An 18,810-nucleotide genomic window follows, 5' to 3' on the forward strand; every position below is an offset into this window, starting at 1 on the left:
CCTTTGCCTCAGCCAATGGTAAACAGGGGGCTGATACCATAAATAATTTTAATCTTTCCTAGCAAAAGATGAGGATGTTTTGCTCTGGGAAACTTCTATGGGCAGTTCAACAGCTATAGCAAAAAATAAATAACAGAAAGGAGAAATGGTTTCATTAAAAATGCTTTTCTTGATTATGCTATGAAAATACGTCTGTGGGTAAAGCACACACCAATGGCAAATTTAAAAAAATAGTCCTTTTTCCAACACAGCATATGACCATCAATATGATGGCCTATTTTTTTGCTGTCTGGCTCTTCCACTGTTATAAGAAGTTGACTGTTTATAAAAATGAAATCTACACCTTCTTCACCCTCGGAACTGTGATGAACAAAACAGAAAGTATTTTCAGCTTCCTCTGTTACTTGCTAAACAGGCTCTGAATAATTTCAAAAGGCAAGTTATACACAAGATAAGCTATTTTGAGGGAGTATCATAGCTTCTCCTATTTGCAGATGAAAATACTACCTTGATCATAGCATCAGTTTCCAAAGTGTCCTGGTCTTTCTCATCAGATTGAGAGTCATCTTCATTTAACTCTTCATTGTATTCAGCATCCAGCGCTGGGCCTGTGCTGTGTCTGTGTGTCTTTACTGCCTGGAGTGAATACGGAATAAGGTGGACTTCCTTATTGTAAGCTCTCGTGAAGGCTGCTTTCACCTACACAAAAGGAATAGAGGGAGGTTTTTAAAACTCTAACTGCCAAACAACCCCTTTAAACTCTGTAGGCCTAGAGGCTCTGAGAGACCCTAGGAGCCCCTTGAAATTGTTTGTAAAATATGTATGCATGTACATGTAAGTATATCTATATGCATTTTCCTATGGAGAAGTTCCATATTTTTCATGACATTCTTAATAGAGCCATGACTCAAAAAATAAGAATCAGTATTTGGGAACATTAGGCAGGTTTTTAAAAGTCACTTTAAGTCATTAATTTTTTTCTATTCAGTGTTCTCTGCAGTTCTACAAAGTGACAAGCAAAGTTAGTCAGTGAACCAATAAATCAAAAAAGGCTTACAATAAAGTACAAGTTAAAGTTGTCCTTTAATTACCATAAAATAGTAACTTGAAAAGCCTTAACCTCAAGCTTCTAAACCTAACTGTAGAATTAGTCCACAAATTCTAACAACGAATGTCTCTTGTGAGAATTTACCTATAGTCATACCCGTAGTCAGGTCAAAATTCTAGAGAAGACAAGCCACAGAGAACATGTCTTCTAGAACAGCACCAAGTAAACAAGCACAAGGGTGACATATTAGATACCACAAACTCATGTTACGTCACTTTAGTTTTTTCATGTTCACTATATAAAGTAGGGGATACATCATTACATAATAGATTGTCCAACTGTAATAAATACACTAAAACACAGATTAGGCAGACCAAGAAAAAGTCTAAAAATGCTCAGCCAGTAAACACTTCTTTTCATAATGCATTCCCACCACCTCACTTTTACTTCCCCAGGCTCATCTGCCTATCCTTGTAAGGAATACATCTACATTTGCTCCTCAGATTTCACACCTTGCTTTTCCATGCAGGATAAGGCAAAGATAAAACTATAAATTATAAAAGTCAAATCCCAAAGTCTACTCTTAATATTGTACTCAAATAGTATCTTTGGAAAGCACAGACCATAAGTAAAAAGCATTTAAGAAAAGAAATTAAACTTTTAAAAACATCTAAAACATCTCTGAAGTACTCCTAGTAACACGGTAATTACAAAATGATGGAGAACCAGTGGGGTACACAATTTACCTTGGGATCCAGCTTGGAGAAGGGACTAGGTCTGTCTCCCCAGCTGCTAATTTCCATGATATTCTCAAAGTCTTCTTTCATCAAATAATACGCGTCCATAAGAGCAACAACATCCTGTACTCCTTCTATCCCTTGTGAGGTCAAGGGCTGTACAAGTGCATCCCTTATATGCGACAGATAATCCACATTTACAGTCTTTTTGCTGGAGTAAGTTCTTAAACCAAAACAAAAGATACACTGTAATAGATGGCAAACTACCACCAACTCATAGTCTGCTGGAGTTTAATCCACTTTTAATAATGTTAATGTATCTACACGATGTATCTACACAAATATAGTGGAAACGTCAAAGAGGCACACCCCAGGGCAAAGTGATACATCACCTTGAAAAAGTGGTGGGCAGGGAATAGGAAAGGAGCTGAGACAGGCCTTCAGCTTGAGCTATGAGAAGAGCAGGGGAAAAGCTTCTAGAGGCCACCTGTATCTCTTGGCTCATGGTCCCTTTCTCCATGTTCAAAGCCAGCAGTGGGAGTGCAACATCTTCACATCTCTCTGACTGATGCTGCTGCCTACCTCCACCACTCCTTTTTTTTTTTTTTTTTGTAAAAACACTTACGATTACTTTGGGCCCATCAGATAATCCAGGGTAATCTTCCCATCTCAAGATGGGAATAAATTTGTGTTGTTTTAAGCCAGTAAGTTTTGGTAATTTGCTATAGCAGCAATAGAAAACTAACATGGGGTGGCAAAAAAATGACCCACACCATAAACTACGAAGAGGGATCATAGTAGGAAGCAGAATTCTACAGGAACAGAAGAAAGGAACATCTCAGTTCAGTTTTAAACAAAAGTTAAGGTTAGACTAATATTAATATTCTTTCCAGGGACTAGAAAGGAAAATAAGATTGCTTAAGTAGTTCTTCATGGTTAAAAATGAATCCCTAAAGTTCACTTAATATTTGTATGCAAGCACATTTCTAAGTTTCTAAACTGTAAAAAATTTAACAAAATTAAGAATTTTTGAACGTCCTTAAACTTCTCCAAGGACATTGGTTTTCAATCATCTGAGTATCCACCTTCTGTAATACGCTAAACTGTATCCCCCTGTCCCAAATGACTAGGTCAGTTTACTATTAGGATAGGAGGCAAAAACTAGTTCATGTATTTAAATAGTTCCCTTTTTCCTATTAATTTATTTGGAGGCCAATATATTATGTATGCCTACTAGTAATAGGCACTGTCACAATAACAATAAATAATAGCAGTACCTCAGATTTATATAGCTTTAAAACTTATCTTAACATTATGGCACATCTACCATCTGGCTTTATTCTCCAAAGTATCCTTTTAAGTAATAAAACGAGTGTCATACCAGTTACAGATAATAAAACTCAGGGCCGTGAACTTATCCATGTTCACTTATCTAGTTAGTAATGAAATCAAAACTAAAACACAAATCTTTGTGACTCATGCTATCCTTATTAAAGGCTAGATATACTACCCTGATAAAATGCCACACATAGAGTAATACCCCGCTTACCTGAGACTCATATGCAATGCTAGGTCCTGAACAATACGATCGTGTTTGCCCATAGATGAGTGCTTCCCCAACCAACTTGGGAAGGTAGGAAACTGGGTCATGTACCCCCTCATTAACTCTCCAGGAAGAACACTGGCATAAATGGCCTGAAAAAATTAATTGCAGTCCACAAGTTAAATTCAGTACTGAGTTAAGTTGCTTCTTTAGCAGCTGTTGGCTTCCAAGCAGTCTCCGGAAAATGCAGTAACATTGCTCCCGGTACCTAATTCCAAGATAGGCCCCTTCCCTCTCTCCCTCATCTGTTGGTATGGGAAACTTCAACTTGAGAAAACAATTAATTGCAGTAAATGCCTTGGTCCAAAACATGTTATGGCCCTCACAGATCATCTAGCCAACACAGACTCCTCAGCCAACTGATCTCAACATACACCAGTAACCTCACAATGCCAGTGTTATAGAAAAAACTGTTTAAGAGGAATATGATTGTCTTCAACGTAAGATATCAATAAACCAGGTGGATCAAAGCATGGAAAATCTAATAATTAGAGAATTAAGTAAACTGACACTTGAGAAAAGTTTTTTTTAAAGGTATCCTTGGATATCTTCTATATCCAGGGTTTTTACCTTTTTTATATATATAAATTTATTTATTTTTGGCTGTGTTAGGTCTTCGTTGTGGGCTTTCTCTAGTTGCAGTAAGTGTGGGCTACTCTGCGGTGCATGGGCTTCTCATTGCGGTGGCTTCTCTTGTTGTGGAGCATGGGCTCTAGGTGTGCAGGCTTCAGTAGTTGTGGCTCATGGGCTCTAGAGCACAGGCTCAGTAGTTGTGGTGAACAGGCTTAGGTGCTCCATGGCATGTGGTATCTTCCCGGACCAGGGCTCAAACCCATGTCCCCTGCATTGGCAGGCGGATTCTTAACCACTGCGCCACCAAGGAAGTCCCGGGGTTTTTACTTTTTTAAAGGTTGGAATCATACATAGATCTTGTGTCCTGCTTTGTTCTAATAATATTCTCCCATAAGTATTTTTTATATTAGATCATCTTTACAAGTAATTTTAAAGGCTGCATAATGTTCCATCAAGAGGATTTACCATAATTAATCAGACTCCTATTGCTGAACATGGAGATTTTCTCCCATTTCTTGCTATCAAAATTAATGCTTTAGGGCAGGGGTCCCCAATCCCCGAGCCACACACCAGTATCAGTAGGAACCGGGCTGCACAGCAGGAGGTGAGCGGCGGGCAAGCGAGCGAAGCTTCATCTGTATTTACAGCCGCTCCCCATCACTCGCATTACTGCCTGAGCTCCACCTCCTGTCAGATCAGTGGTGGCTCATAGGAGCGTGAACCCTACTGTGAACTGTGCACGTGAGGGATCTAGGTTACGCACTCCTTATGAGAATCTAATGCCTGATGATCTGAGGTGGAGCTGAGGCGGTCTCATCACCCCCAGATGGGACCATCTAGTTGCAGGAAAACAAGCTCAGGGCTCCCACTGATTCTGCATTATGGTGAGTTGTATAATTATTCCATTATATATTACAATGTAACAATAATAGAAATAAAGTGCACAATAAATGTAATGTGCTTGAATCATCCCAAAACCATCCCCCCACCCCCACCATCCGTGGAAAAACTGTCTTCCATGAAACTGGTCCCTGGTGCCTAAAAGGTTGGGGACCCCTGCTTTAAGAAGTATTTTTGCACATTAAGCTCTTCCTGTGTTTAACATTATTTCTTCAGGATAAATTCTCATAGGTATAATTATTAGGTACAAAAAAAAATGAACACTTTTAAAACATAAGAGAAAGGAATCTTTAAAAGAAGAGTAGACCTCCAGAAGTCCTTTGCTTGTTAGGTCAATATTACATAAATATGCAAAACTCAAGAATAAATAACCAGTCTTAATGATGAAAGTTTGCAAAACTCTGTTTTGAGTAAAAGATATCAACCTAAATAAAGTACCCAATACAAAGCTGCCTCTGTAGCAAGGAAGAATAAAGAAAATCAGAATTCATATATCAGAAAAATGGCTGCGAACCTGCCCTGGTTGCACTTCTTCAGGGATGAGCTACTTAGTAACAATCTGGGAGAGCCAAGAATGACAAAAAAGAAATGGATTCTTAAGGTAAAAGAGAGCAAATGAAACTTTTGACTTACATCTTAGTTATGACCAAAAGCTGACATTCCTAGTTCCATATGTCCATTTACATTAAAAACATTGAAAAATAAGAGTAGATTAAGAAATAGATAATAGTGACCACAAGGTACTTTAATCTATAACAGATTATATTTTTTGCCATTAAGAGACGTAATGTTTATCTGGTATTTCAAATAATTACAGGAGCTAAAAGCTATTTTGTTCTAACTAAAGCAGGGTCTGAGCTTTAAGGAAAGCCCTATGCTTACCTGTGTGGGCAGAAGACTCCAGTTTTGCTTATTCCGGATCTGACGGTCCACTAGGTCACCATCAGATATGCTGTCTGCTGCTCTGCTTAAAAGCATCAAGTGCTTTTTCATGTCACCCCTGCAGGAATAAACCAGTCCAAATTACACCATTGTCCACACTCCACACCCCTCCCTCCCAGGTATCTGGCCTTCGTAGGGCTTGGAGGGGTACTAATTCTACCCCTCATTAGCTCTGAACACTCACCCTGCGGCTACAGGCTTCACATGTATGTAGTTCTCCTGGACAAACAGGGGTGCTATTGAATAATCATAAAAAAAGAGATCTAATTTGTCCACAAGTGACATATGAGCAGTCTCCTCTCCAGTTACAAACACTTTCCGGGCAACATCAAATGGGCCCTAAAAAGAGAGAGGGACATACCTAGTAGAATGACCAATAACCAAAACACTGACAACACCAAATGCTAGCTAAGATGTGGAGAAACAGAAACTCTCTTTCACTACTGGTAGGAGTGCAAGATGGTACAGTCACTTTGGAAGACAGCTCGGTAGTTTCTTACAAAACTAAATACATTCTTAACATACCATCCAGCAACTCCGCTCCTTGGTATTTACCCAAGTGAACTGAAAACATATCCACATAAAAAGAAATGACTTACAAAGCCATGAAAAGATATGGAGAAACCTTAAACGTATATTACTAAGTGAAAGAAGTCAATCTGAAAAGATGACATACTATACGACTCCAACTATATGACATTCTGAAAAAGGTGAAACTATGGAGACAGTAAAAAGATTAGTGGTTACCAGGGGCTGGGGGAAGGGAAGGATGAACAGGCAAAGCAAAGAGCTTTTTTGGGGCAGTGGAAGTATTCTGTATGATACTACAATGGTGGATAAAGGCCACTACATATTTGTCAAAACCCACAGAATGTACACCACCAAGAGCAAACCCTAATGTTAAACTATGGACTGTGGGTGATAATGGTGTGTCAGCGTAGGTCATCAATTGTAACAAATGTGCCGCTCTGGTGGTGGGTGTTGACAGTGGGGGACATTATACAGGGGGACATGCAGGCAATCTCGATTTTGCTGTGAACCTAAAATGGCTCTGAAAATGTTTACTGATTTTTTAAAAAGAGGAAGGGAGGGGAAAAATACTGTTTAGTCATTGCTCTAACTGTAATAATAAATTCTGACTGGTGACTAGGTGAAACAACAGAGATAATTGATACAGACCTGTAGTTTCAGAGAGGTCATTTAAACTATAAGCCAACTGAAACAAGATTATTCTGACCAGTTCCAAAACCATTCAAAACATGAAATCCATATATAAGGGACTCTAGAAAGGCCATTTCATAACTACTCAGGCATAAAACTTCCCTTTCTCAAAATTTACAATTACATTGACAGTCCAGTAAGGAAAACTTCATTTGAATTAGAAACACTGTTAGCAGCTGTCTATATCTCTTACTATAAATATCCATAGGTTCCAAAGGTGTCTCAAGGAACTATAATAACTATTTCAATTAAATTAATACTAACAGGAAAAGAAGTGCTTTGGCACTTAAGAAGTGGAAATGTATTTTACCAATTTGATATCCTTTTTGGCTCTAAGAGAATCAGCCTTAGCCTGGTCATAGGTTAGTGCTTTACTTCGTGCACACCACATACTCAGATTGTGTAAAACCTGAAAGAATCACAAGTAAGACACTGTTAAGACAGGAAAATACTGCCACTCCCCATCCCCAAAACACTGAAGGCATCCATTCAAAATCATCATCAATGTTATATAATATATATCTCATTTACCTGTCTGATATCTTGATTGGCTCCCAAAATTATTTCATTCATAGCTGGAGGGGGGATCTTTAAACCCTCTTTAAATGCAACAGACATCATAGCACCCTGAAATTGACAAAGGGGAATGAATCTTCACTCATTTTTTTTAATTCATATAATCAGATTTTTAAAAAATATTTATCAGGTACTTTTAAAAACTGACCCAGAAAACACAGAAAAAATAAAATGACACTTTCCCAAAGGATATTATAAGTTTCAGTCTCCAGGCTTTGAAGACTGGAGATCTTATGGGGCATTTTTCTACAAAGCTTTCATCTGAAAAGATTTCCGCTTTATGATGAGGTTCTGCCGACACTTCCAATCTTCTAGGAGCTTGTAAAATTGTGGAACTGAAGAGTCGTTGTGGATCTTGGATATTACCTTTCCCAAACCTCATATATCCCAGAAATCATATTTTCACTCACAGAAAGATAGACAAGATGAAAAGGCACAGGGCTATATACCAGATGAAGGAACAAGATAAAACCCCAGAAAAACAACTAAATGAAGTGGACATAGGCAACCTTCCGGAAAAAGAATTCAGAATAATGATAGTGAAGATGATCCAGGACCCTGGGAAAAGAACAGAGGCAAAGATTGAGAAGATGCAAGAAATGTTTAGCAAAGATCTAGAAGAATTAAAGAACAAACAGAGATGAACAATACAGTAACTGAAATGAAAACTACACTAGAGGGCTTCCCTGGTGGCGCAGTGGTTGAGAGTCCACCTGCCGACGCAGGAGACGCGGGTTCGTGCCCCGGTCTGGGAAGATCCCACATGCCGCGGAGCGGCTGGGCCCGTAAGCCATGGCCACTAAGCCTGCGCGTCTGGAGCCTGTGCTCTGCAATGGGAGAGGCCACAACAGTGAGAGGCCCGCATACCGCAAAAAAACAAAACCTACACTAGAAGGAATCAATAGCAGAATAACTGAGGCAGAAGAACGGATAAGTGACCTGGAAGACAGAATGGTGGAATTAACTGCTGTGGAACAGAATAAAGACAAAAGAATGAAAAGAAATGAAGACAGCCTAAGAGACCTCTGGGACATTAAATGCAACAACATTCACATTATATGGGTCCCAGAAGGACAAGAGAGACAGAAAGGACCAGAGAAAATATTTGAAGAGATTATAGTCGAAAACTTCCCTAACATGGAAAAGGAAATAGCCACCCAAGTCCAGGAAGCACAGCAAATACCATATGGGATAAACCCAAGGAAAAACATGCCAAGACACATAGTAATCAAACTGGCAAAAATTAAAGACAAAGAAAAATTATTGAAAGCAGCAAGGGAAAAACGACAAATAACATACAAGGGAACTCCCATAAGGTTAACAGCTGATTTCTCAGCAGAAACTCTACAAGCCAGAGGGAGTGGCATGATATACTTAAAGTGATGAAAGGGAAGAAACTACAACCAAGATTACTGTACCCAGCAAGGATCTCATTCAGATTCGATGGAGAAATCAAAAGCTTTACAGACAAGCAAAACCTAAGAGAATTCAGCACCACCAAACCAGCTCTACAACAAATGCTAAAGAAACTTCTCTAAGTGGGAAACACAAGAGAAGAAAAGGACCTACAAAGACAAACCCAAAACAATTAAGAAAATGGTAATAGGAACATACATATTGATAATTACCTTAAACGTGAATGGATTAAATGCTCCAACCAAAAGACACATGCTGGCTGAATGGATACAAAAACAAGACCCATATACATGCTGTCTACAAGAGACCCACTTCAGACCTAGGTACACATTCAGACTGAAAGTGAGGGGATGGAAAAAGATAGTCCATGCAAATGAAAATCAAAAGAAAGCTGGAGTAGCAATACTCATATCAGATGACATAGACTGTAAAATAAAGAACATGACAAGAAACAAATAAGGACACTACATAATGATCAAGGGATCAATCCAAGAAGAAGATATAAAAATTATAAATATATAAGCAACCAACATAGGAGCACGTCAATACATAAGGCAACTGCTAAGAGCTATAAAAGAGGAAATCGACAGTAACATAATAATACTGGGGGACTTTAACACCTCACTTACACCAATGGACAGATCATCCAAAATGAAAATAAATAAGGAAACAGAAGCTTTAAAAGACACAATAGACCAGATAGATTTAATTGATATTTATAGGACATTCCATCCAAAAACAGCAGACTACACTTTCTTCTCAACTGTGCATGGAACATTCTCCAGGCTAGCTGACATCTTGGGTCACAAATCAAGCCTCAGTAAATTTAAGAAAATTGAAATCATATCAAGCATCTTTTCTGACCACAACGCTATGAGATTAATAACCAAGAGATCACTGAAGAAAACAAAGAGGAAATCAAAAAATACCTACAGACAAATGACAATGAAAACACGACGATCCAAAACCTATGGGATGCAGCAAAAGCAGTTCTAAGAGGGAAGTTTATAACCATACAAGCCTACCTCAAGAAACAAGAAAAATCTCAAATAAACAATCTAACCTTACACCTCAAGGAACTAGAGAAAGAAGAACAAACGAAACCCAAAGTTAGCAGAAGGAAAGAAATCATAAAGATTAGAGCAGAAATAAATGAAACAGAAACAAGGAAAACAATAGCAAAGATCAATAAAACTAAAAGCTGGTTCTTTGAGAAGATAAACAAAATTGATAAACCATTAGCCAGACTCATCAAGAAAAAGAGGGAGAGGACTCAAATCAATAAAATTAGAAATGGACGAGGGGAAGACGGCGGAAGAGTAAGACGCACAGATCACCTTCCTCCCCACAGATATACCAGAAATACATCTACACGTGGAACAACGCCTACAGAACACCTACTGAACGCTGGCAGAAGACCTCAGCCCTCCCAAAAGGCAAGAAACTCCCCACGTACCTGGGTAGGGCAAAAGAAAAAAGAATAAACAGAGACAAAAGAATAGGGACGGGACCTGCACCAGTGGGAGCTGTGAAGGAGGAAAGGTTACCACACACTAGGAAGACCCTTCGCGGGCGGAGACTGCAGGTGGCGGACGGGGGGAGCTTTGGAGCCACGGAGGGGAGCACAGCCACAGGGGTGCGGAGGGCAAAGCGGGGAGATTCCCACACAGAGGATTGGTGCCGACCAGCACTCGCCAGCCCGAGAGGCTTGTCTGCTCACCCGCCGGGACAGGCGGGGCTGGGAGCTAAGGCTCGGAGCCCAGAGAGAGGACTGGGGCTGGCGGCGTGAACACAGCCTGCAGGGGGTTAGTGCACCACGGCTAGCCGGGAGGGAGTCCGGGGAAAAGTCTGGACCTGCCGAAGAGGCAAGAGACTTTTTCTTCCCTCTTTGTTTCCTGGTGTGCAAGGAGAGGGGATTAAGAGTGCTGAACACTGCTTAAAGAAGCTCCAGAGACGGGCGTGAGCCGCGGCTAACAGCGCGGACCCCAGAGATGGGCATGAGATGCTAAGGCTGCTGCTGCCACCACCAAGAAGCCTGTGTGCCAGCACAGGTCACTCTCCACACCACCCTTCCAGGGAGCCTGTGCAGCCCGCCACTGCCAGGGTCCCGGGATCCAGGGACAACTTCCCCGGGAGAACGCAGGGCGGGCCTCAAGCTGGTGCAGCATCCTGCTGGCCTCTGCCGACGCAGTCGCGCCCCACATCCGCACCCCTCCCTCCCCCCGGACTGAGTGAGTCAGAGCCCCCGAAGCAGCTGCTCTTTAATCCAGTCCTGTCTGAGCGAAGAACAGATGCCCTCCAGCGACCTACACGCAGAGGCAGGGCCAAATCCAAAGCTGAGCCCCTGGGAGCTCTGAGAACAAAGAAGAGAAAGGAAAATCTGTCCCAGCAGCCTCAGAAGCAGCAGATTAAAGCTCCACAATCAACTTGATGTACCCCGTATCTGTGGAATACATGAATAGAAAACGAATCATCCCAAATTGAGGAGGTAGACTTTGAAGGCAAGATTTATGATTTTTTCCCCTTTTCTTCTTTTTGTGAGTGTGTATGTGTATGCTCTGTGTGAGATTTTGTCCGTCTAGCGTTGCTTCCACCATTTGTCCTAGGGTTCTATCCGTCCAGGTTTTGTTGGGTTTTTTTTCTTAATATTTTTTATTTTAATAACTTTATTTTATTTTACTTTATCTTCTTTCTTTCCTTCCTTCCCTCCTTTAGACAACAAATCATCCCAAATTGAGGAGGTGGACTTTGAGAACAAGATTTATTAATTTTTCCCCTTTTCCTCTTTTTGTGAGTGTGTATGTCTATGCTTCTGTGTGAGATTTTTGTCTGTATAGCTTTGCTTCCACCATTTGTCCTAGGGTTCTATCCATCCAGTTTTTTTTGTTTTTTGTTTTTTTAATTTTTTTCTTAATAATTATTTTTTATTTTAATAACTTTATTATAATTTAACTTACTTTATTTTATTTTACTTTATCTCCTTTCTTTCTTTCTTTTTTTGCTTCCTTCCCTCCATCCTTCCTTCCTTCCTCCCTCCCTCCCTTTCTTTCCTTCTTTCTTTTTCTTTCTTTCTTTCCTTCTTTTCCTTTCTTTCTTTCCTTTCTTTTCCTTTCTTTCTTTCTCTCTTTGTTTTTGTATCTTTCTTTCTACTTTTCCTCCCTTTTATTCTAGGCCGTGTTGATGAAAGGCTCTTGGTGCGGCAGCCAGGAGTCAGTGCTGTGCCTCTGAGGTGGGAGAGCCAACTTCAGGACACTGGTCCACAAGAGACCTCCCAGCTCCACGTAATATCAAATGGCGAAAATCTCCCAGAGATCTCCATCTCAACACCAGCACCCAGCTTCACTCAATGACCAGCAAGCTACAGTGCTGGACACCCTATGCCAAACAACGAGCAAGACAGGAACACAACCCCACCCATTAGCAGAGAGGATGCCTAAAATCATAATAAGTCCACAGACACCCCAAAACACACCACCAGACGTGGACCTGCCCACCAGAAAGACAAGATCCAGCCTCATCCACCAGAACACAGGCACTAGTCCCCTCCACCAGGAAGCCTTCACAGCCCACTGAACCAACCTCAGCCACTGGGGACAGACACCAAAAACAACGGGAACTACGAACCTGCAGTCTGCAAAAAGGAGACCCCTAAACACAGTAAGATAAGCAAAATGAGAAGACAGAAAAACACACAGCAGATGAAGGAGCAAGATAAAAACCCACCAGACCTAATAAATGAAGAAGAAATAGGCAGTCTACCTGAAAAAGAATTCAGAATAATGATAGTAAAGATGATCCAAAATCTTGGAAATAGACAAAATGCAAGAAACATTTAACAAGGACCTAGAAGAACTAAAGATAAAACAAACAACGATGAACAACACAATAAATAAAATTAAAATACTCTAGATGGGACCAAGAGCAGAATAACTGAGGCAGAAGAACGGATAAGTGACCTAGAAGATAAAATAGTGGAAATAACTACTGCACAGCAGAATAAAGAAAAAGGAATGAAAAGAACTGAGGACAGTCTCAGAGACCTCTGGAACAACATTAAATGCACCAACATTCGAATTATAGGGGTTCCAGAAGAAGAAGAGAAAAAGAAAGGCACTGAGAAAATATTTTAAGAGATTATAGTTGAAAACTTCCCTAATATGGGAAAGGAAACAGTTAATCAAGCCCAGGAAGCACAGAGCGTCCCATACAGGATAAATCCAAGGAGAAATATGCCAAGACACATATTAATCAAACTGTCAAAAATTAAATACAAAGAAAACATATTAAAAGCAGCAAGGGTAAAACAACAAATAACACACAAGGAATCCCCATAAGGTTAACAGCTGATCTTTCAGCAGAAACTCTGCAAGCCAGAAGGGACTGGCAGGACATATTTAAAGTGATGAAGGAGAAAAACCTGCAACCAAGATTACTCTACCCAGCAAAGATCTCATTCAGATTTGATGGAGAAGTCAAAACCTTTACAGACAAGCAAAAGCTGAGAGTTCAGCACCACCAAACCAGCTTTACAACAAATGCTAAAGGAACTTCTTTAGGCAGGAAACACGAGAGAAGGAAAAGACCTACATTAATGAACCCAAAACAATTAAGAAAATGGGAATAAGAACATACATACCGATAATTACCTTAAATGTAAATGGACTAAATCCTCCCACCAAAAGACACAGATTGGCTGAATGGATACAAAAACAAGACCCATATATATGCTGTCTACAAGAGACCCACTTCAGACCTAGAGACACATACAGACTGAAAGTAAGGGGATGGAAAAAGATATTTCATGCAAATGGAAACCAAATGAAAGCTGGAGTAGCAACTCTCATATCAGACAAAATAGACTTTAAAATAAAGACTATTACAAGAGACAAAGAAGGACACTACATAATGATCAAGGGATCGATCCAAGAAGAAGATATAACAATTGTAAATATTTATGCACCCAACATAGGAGCACCTCAATACATAAGGCAAATACTAACAGCTATAAAAGGGGAAATCGATAGTAACACATTCATAGAAGGGGACTTTAACACCCCACTTCTACCAATGGACAGATCATCCAAAATGAAAATAAATAAGGAAACACAAGCTTTAAATGATACATTAAACGAGATGGACTTAATTGATATTTATAGGACATTCCATCCAAAAACAGAATACACATTTTTCTCAAGTGCTCATGGAACATTCTCCAGGACAGATCATATCTTGGGTCACAAATCAAGCTTTGGTAAATTTAAGAAAATTGAAATTGTATCAAGTATCTTTTCCGACCACAACGCTATGAGACTAGGTATCAATTACAGGAAAAGATCTGTAAAAAATACGAACACATGGAGGCTAAACAATACACTACTTAATAACGAAGTGATCACTGAAGAAATCAAAGAGGAAATCAAAAAATACCTAAAACAAATGACAATGGAGACACGACGATCCAAAACCTATGGGATGCAGCAAAAGCAGTTCTAAGAGGGAAGTTTATAGCAATACAATCCTACCTTAAGAAACAGGAAATATCTCGAATAAACAACCTAACCTTGCATCTAAAGCAATTAGAGAAAGAAGAACAAAAAAACCCCAAAGTTAGCAGAAGGAAAGAAATCATAAAAATCAAATCAGAAATAAATGAAAAAGAAATGAAGGAAACGATAGCAAAGATCAATAAAACTAAAAGCTGGTTCTTTGAGAAGATAAACAAAATTGATAAACCATTAGCCAGACTCATCAAGAAAAAAAGGGAGAAGACTCAAATCAATAGAATTAGAAATGAAAAAGGAGAAGTAACAACTGACACTGCAGAAATACAAAAGATCATGAGAGATTACTACAAGCAACTCTATGCCAATAAAATGGTCAACCTGGAAGAAATGGACAAATTCTTAGAAAGGTATAACCTTCCAAGACTGAACCAGGAAGAAATAGAAAATATGAACAGACCAATCACAAGTAATGAAATTGAAACTGTGATTAAAAATCTTCCGACAAACAGAAGTCCAGGACCAGATGGCTTCACACGTGAATTCTATCAAACATTTAGAGAAGAGCTAACACCCATCCTTCTTAAACTCTTCCAAAAAACTGCAGACGAAGGAACACTCCCAAACTCATTCTATGAGGCCACCATCACCCTGATACCAAAAGCAGACAAAGATACTACAAAAAAAGAAAATTACAGAGCAATAGCACTAGTGAATATAGATGCAAAAATGCTCAACAAAATACTAGCAAACAGAATACAACAACACATTAAAAGGATCATACACCATGATCAAGTGGCATTTATCCAAGGGATGCAAGCATTCTTCAATATACACAAATCAATCAGTGTGATACACCATATTAACAAACTGGAGAATAAAAACCATATGATCATCTCAATAGATGCAGAAAAAGCTTTTGACAAAATTCAACACCCATTTATGATAAAAACTCTCCAGAAAGTGGGCATAGAGGGAACCTACCTCAACATAATAAAGGCCATATACAACAAACTCACAGCAAACATCATTCTCGATGGTGAAAAATTGAAAGCATTTCCTCTAAGATCAGGAACGAGACAAGGATGTCCACTCTCACCACTATCATTCAACATAGTTTTGGAAGTCCTAGCCACGGCAATCAGAAAAGAAAAAGAAAAAAAAGGAATACACATTGGAAAAGAAGTAGTAAAACTGTCACTGTTTGCAGATGACATGATACTATACATAGAGAATCCTAAAAATGCCACCAGAAAATTACTAGAGCTAATCAATGAATTTGGTAAAGCTGCAGGATACAAAATTAATGCACAGAAATCTCTTGCATTCCTATACACTAATGATGAAAAATATGAAAGAGAAATTATGGAAACACTCCCATTTACCACTGCAACAAAAAGAATAAAATACCTAGCAATAAACCTACCTAGGGAGACAAAAGACCTGTATGCAGAAAACTATAAGACACTGATGAAAGAAATTAAAGATGATACCAACAGATGGAGAGATATACCATGTTCTTGGATTGGAAGAATCAATATTGTGAAAATGACTATACTACCCAAAGCAATCTACAGATTCAATGCAATCCCTATCAAATTACCAATGGCATTTTTTACGGAACTAGAACAAATCATCTTAAAATTTGTATGGAAACACAAAAGATCCCAAATAGCCAAAGCAGTCTTGAGGGAAAAAAACGGAGCTGGAGGGATCAGACTCCCTGACTTCAGACTACACTACAAAGCTCCAGTAATCAAGACAATATGGTACTGGCACAAAAACAGAAACACAGATCAATGGAACAAGATAGAAAGCCCAGAGATAAACCCATGCATCTATGGTCAACTAATCTATGACAAAGGAGGCAAAGATATACAATGGAAAAAAGACAGTCTCTTCAATAAGTGGTGCTGGGAAAACTGGACAGCTACATGTAAAAGAATGAAATTAGAACACTCCCTAACACCATACACAAAAATAAACTCAAAATGGATTCGAGACCTAAATGTAAGACCAGACACTGTAAAACTTTTAGAGGAAAACATAGGAAGAACACTCTCTAACATAAATCACAGCAAGATCTTTTTTGATCCACCTCCTAGAGTAATGGAAATAAAAACAAAAATAAACAAATGGGACCTAATGAAACTTAAAAGCGTTTGCACAGCAAAGGAAACCATAAACAAGACCAAAAGACAACCCTCAGAATGGGAGAAAATATTTGCAAATGAATCAACAGACAAAGGATTAATCTCCAAAATATATAAACAGCTCATGCAGCTCAATATTAAAGAAACAAACAACCCAATCCAAAAATGGGCAGAAGACCTAAATAGACATTTCTCCAAAGAAGACATACAGATGGGCAAGAAGCACATGAAAAGCTGCTCAACATCACTAATTATTAGAGAAATGCAAATCTAAACTACAGTGAGGTATCACCTCACAACAGTTAGAATGGGCATCATCAGAAAATCTACAAACAACAAATGCTGGAGAGGGTGTGCAGAAAAGGGAACCCTCTTGCAATGTTCGTGGGAATGTAAATTGATACAGCCACTATGGAGAACAGTATGGAGGTTCCTAAAAAACTAAAAATAGAATTACCATATGATCCAACAATCCCACTACTGGGCATATACCCAGAGAAAACCATAATTCATAAAGACACATGCACCCCAATGTTCACTGCAGCACTATTTACAATAGCCAGGTCATGGAAGCAACCTAAATGCCCATCGAAAGACGAATGGATAAACAAGTTGTGGTACATATGTACAACGGAATATTACTCAGCCCTAAAAAGGAACAAAACTGAGTCATTTGTTGAGACATGGATGGATCTAGAGACTGTCATACAAAGTGAAGTAAGTCAGAAAGAGAAAAACAAATATTGTATGTTAATGCACGTATGTGAAACCTAGAAAAATGGTACAGATGAACCAGTTTGCAGGGCAGAAGTTGAGACACAGATGTAGAGGACAAACGTATGGACACCAAGGGGGGAAAACCGCAGTGGGGTGGGGATGGTGGTGTGCTGAATTGGGCGATTGGGATTGACATGTATACACTCATGTATATAAAACTGATGACTAACAAGAACCTGCAGTATAAAAAAACAAACAAAAAAGAAATCATTTTTTCTCTGTGTATATGCCATGATAAAGCTCGGAACTTAAAGCACTGGTTCAAAAGTTACGTTTATGTTAAAACTGTAATAGCTATAGTTCCTCCCCAAATTGTACTCATTTATACATCTGTCATTAACATATGAAAATACCCTTTCCCATACCCTAGACAACACAATATATTGTCAAGATTTAGAAATGAAAAAAAAAAAAATTGACCCAAAAATATATAGGACAGTGTGATGGAGAAAAATATTCCAATTATCATACCTTAATTTGTTCAACCCGAGGTCTTTGAAAACGAAGATCAAAACAATAATGAACCAAAGATCGAATCTTGGGATGATTTCTATCATTGCACATACAAATAATGGGAATTTTTGTATGTTTTATCAGGCCAATTAATTCCTGAAAGGAAAATTTGCAACATAAAAACAATTTATAAAAGAACAACAAAATACCACACAACGTATGTATTTTAGGTTTTAAAACCTCCTCAGCAACATGCCTGAATTGCCGTAAATATCACAGCATGATAATTAGTTCTTTAAATATATATTTTTTTAAAAAAATAAAAATCAACAGTAAAACTTCAAAAATACGGTGATTTCATTACCTGAATTCCTCCCCTGTCCTCATTGCCGGCCATGCCATCTACTTCATCCATGATGAGAGCATGTTTCGTGCCTACTGAATGGGCTGCTCCACCTGCCCCACGTTGAGAAGCAATGGGACGGGACACAAACAAAATCACAATTGTTCAAACACGGCTGCTTTAAAAATGTATCTATGTAACACATGTCCATGGCGTGAAATTCAAGAGGCACAAGAGTAAGCAGTGAAAAGAAATTCTTTCCCACCTCTGTCTCCTAGGATATGCAGTTTCTAGAGGCAAACAATGGGAACAGTCTCCTGTACGTATATCCCTTAAGAGACATTCTATACATATTAAAAACATGTGTACATAAAAATATACACCTTGGTTTTATCATTTAATATGTTTTTGTGATCTGTTCCTTATCTGCACATACACAACACCTTATTTATTAAAGGCTATTTAAATATTCCATTTTACACATACATCATAATTAACCACTTTCCACTGATAAAATATGAAATGCCTCCAATCTTTTGCTATTATGAATCGTGTGCAATGAATACC

The 18,810-nt window shown here is 38.9% G+C and overlaps 2 protein-coding genes across 3 annotated transcripts in view; one reads left to right on the forward strand and one right to left on the reverse strand.

Annotated features, from left to right (window-relative positions):
• RFC1 (replication factor C subunit 1) overlaps positions 1-18,810 on the reverse strand; it is an 83,595-nt gene that overhangs the window by 1,985 nt on the left and 62,800 nt on the right. For both annotated transcript variants that reach the window (XM_079919101.1, XM_079919100.1), the window contains exons 16-24: positions 18,265-18,356; positions 17,919-18,056; positions 7,556-7,651; positions 7,335-7,433; positions 5,988-6,142; positions 5,744-5,861; positions 3,335-3,480; positions 1,795-2,008; positions 508-699 (exon numbers count right to left, since the gene is read on the reverse strand). In XM_079919101.1, coding sequence (XP_079775227.1) covers positions 508-699; positions 1,795-2,008; positions 3,335-3,480; positions 5,744-5,861; positions 5,988-6,142; positions 7,335-7,433; positions 7,556-7,651; positions 17,919-18,056; positions 18,265-18,356 — 1,250 coding nt within the window. The remainder of the gene's footprint in view (positions 1-507; positions 700-1,794; positions 2,009-3,334; positions 3,481-5,743; positions 5,862-5,987; positions 6,143-7,334; positions 7,434-7,555; positions 7,652-17,918; positions 18,057-18,264; positions 18,357-18,810) is intronic.
• The window catches only part of LOC307185216 (SCAN domain-containing protein 3-like), a 546,171-nt gene continuing 532,133 nt past the window's right edge, over positions 4,773-18,810 (forward strand). The window contains exon 1 of the mRNA XM_079919125.1: positions 4,773-4,845. The gene's annotated coding sequence lies outside the window, so the exon portion shown is untranslated. The remainder of the gene's footprint in view (positions 4,846-18,810) is intronic.

The sequence above is a fragment of the Stenella coeruleoalba genome (assembly GCF_951394435.1).
Source record: "Stenella coeruleoalba genome assembly, chromosome: 4".
Taxonomy (NCBI): Eukaryota; Metazoa; Chordata; class Mammalia; order Artiodactyla; family Delphinidae; genus Stenella; species Stenella coeruleoalba.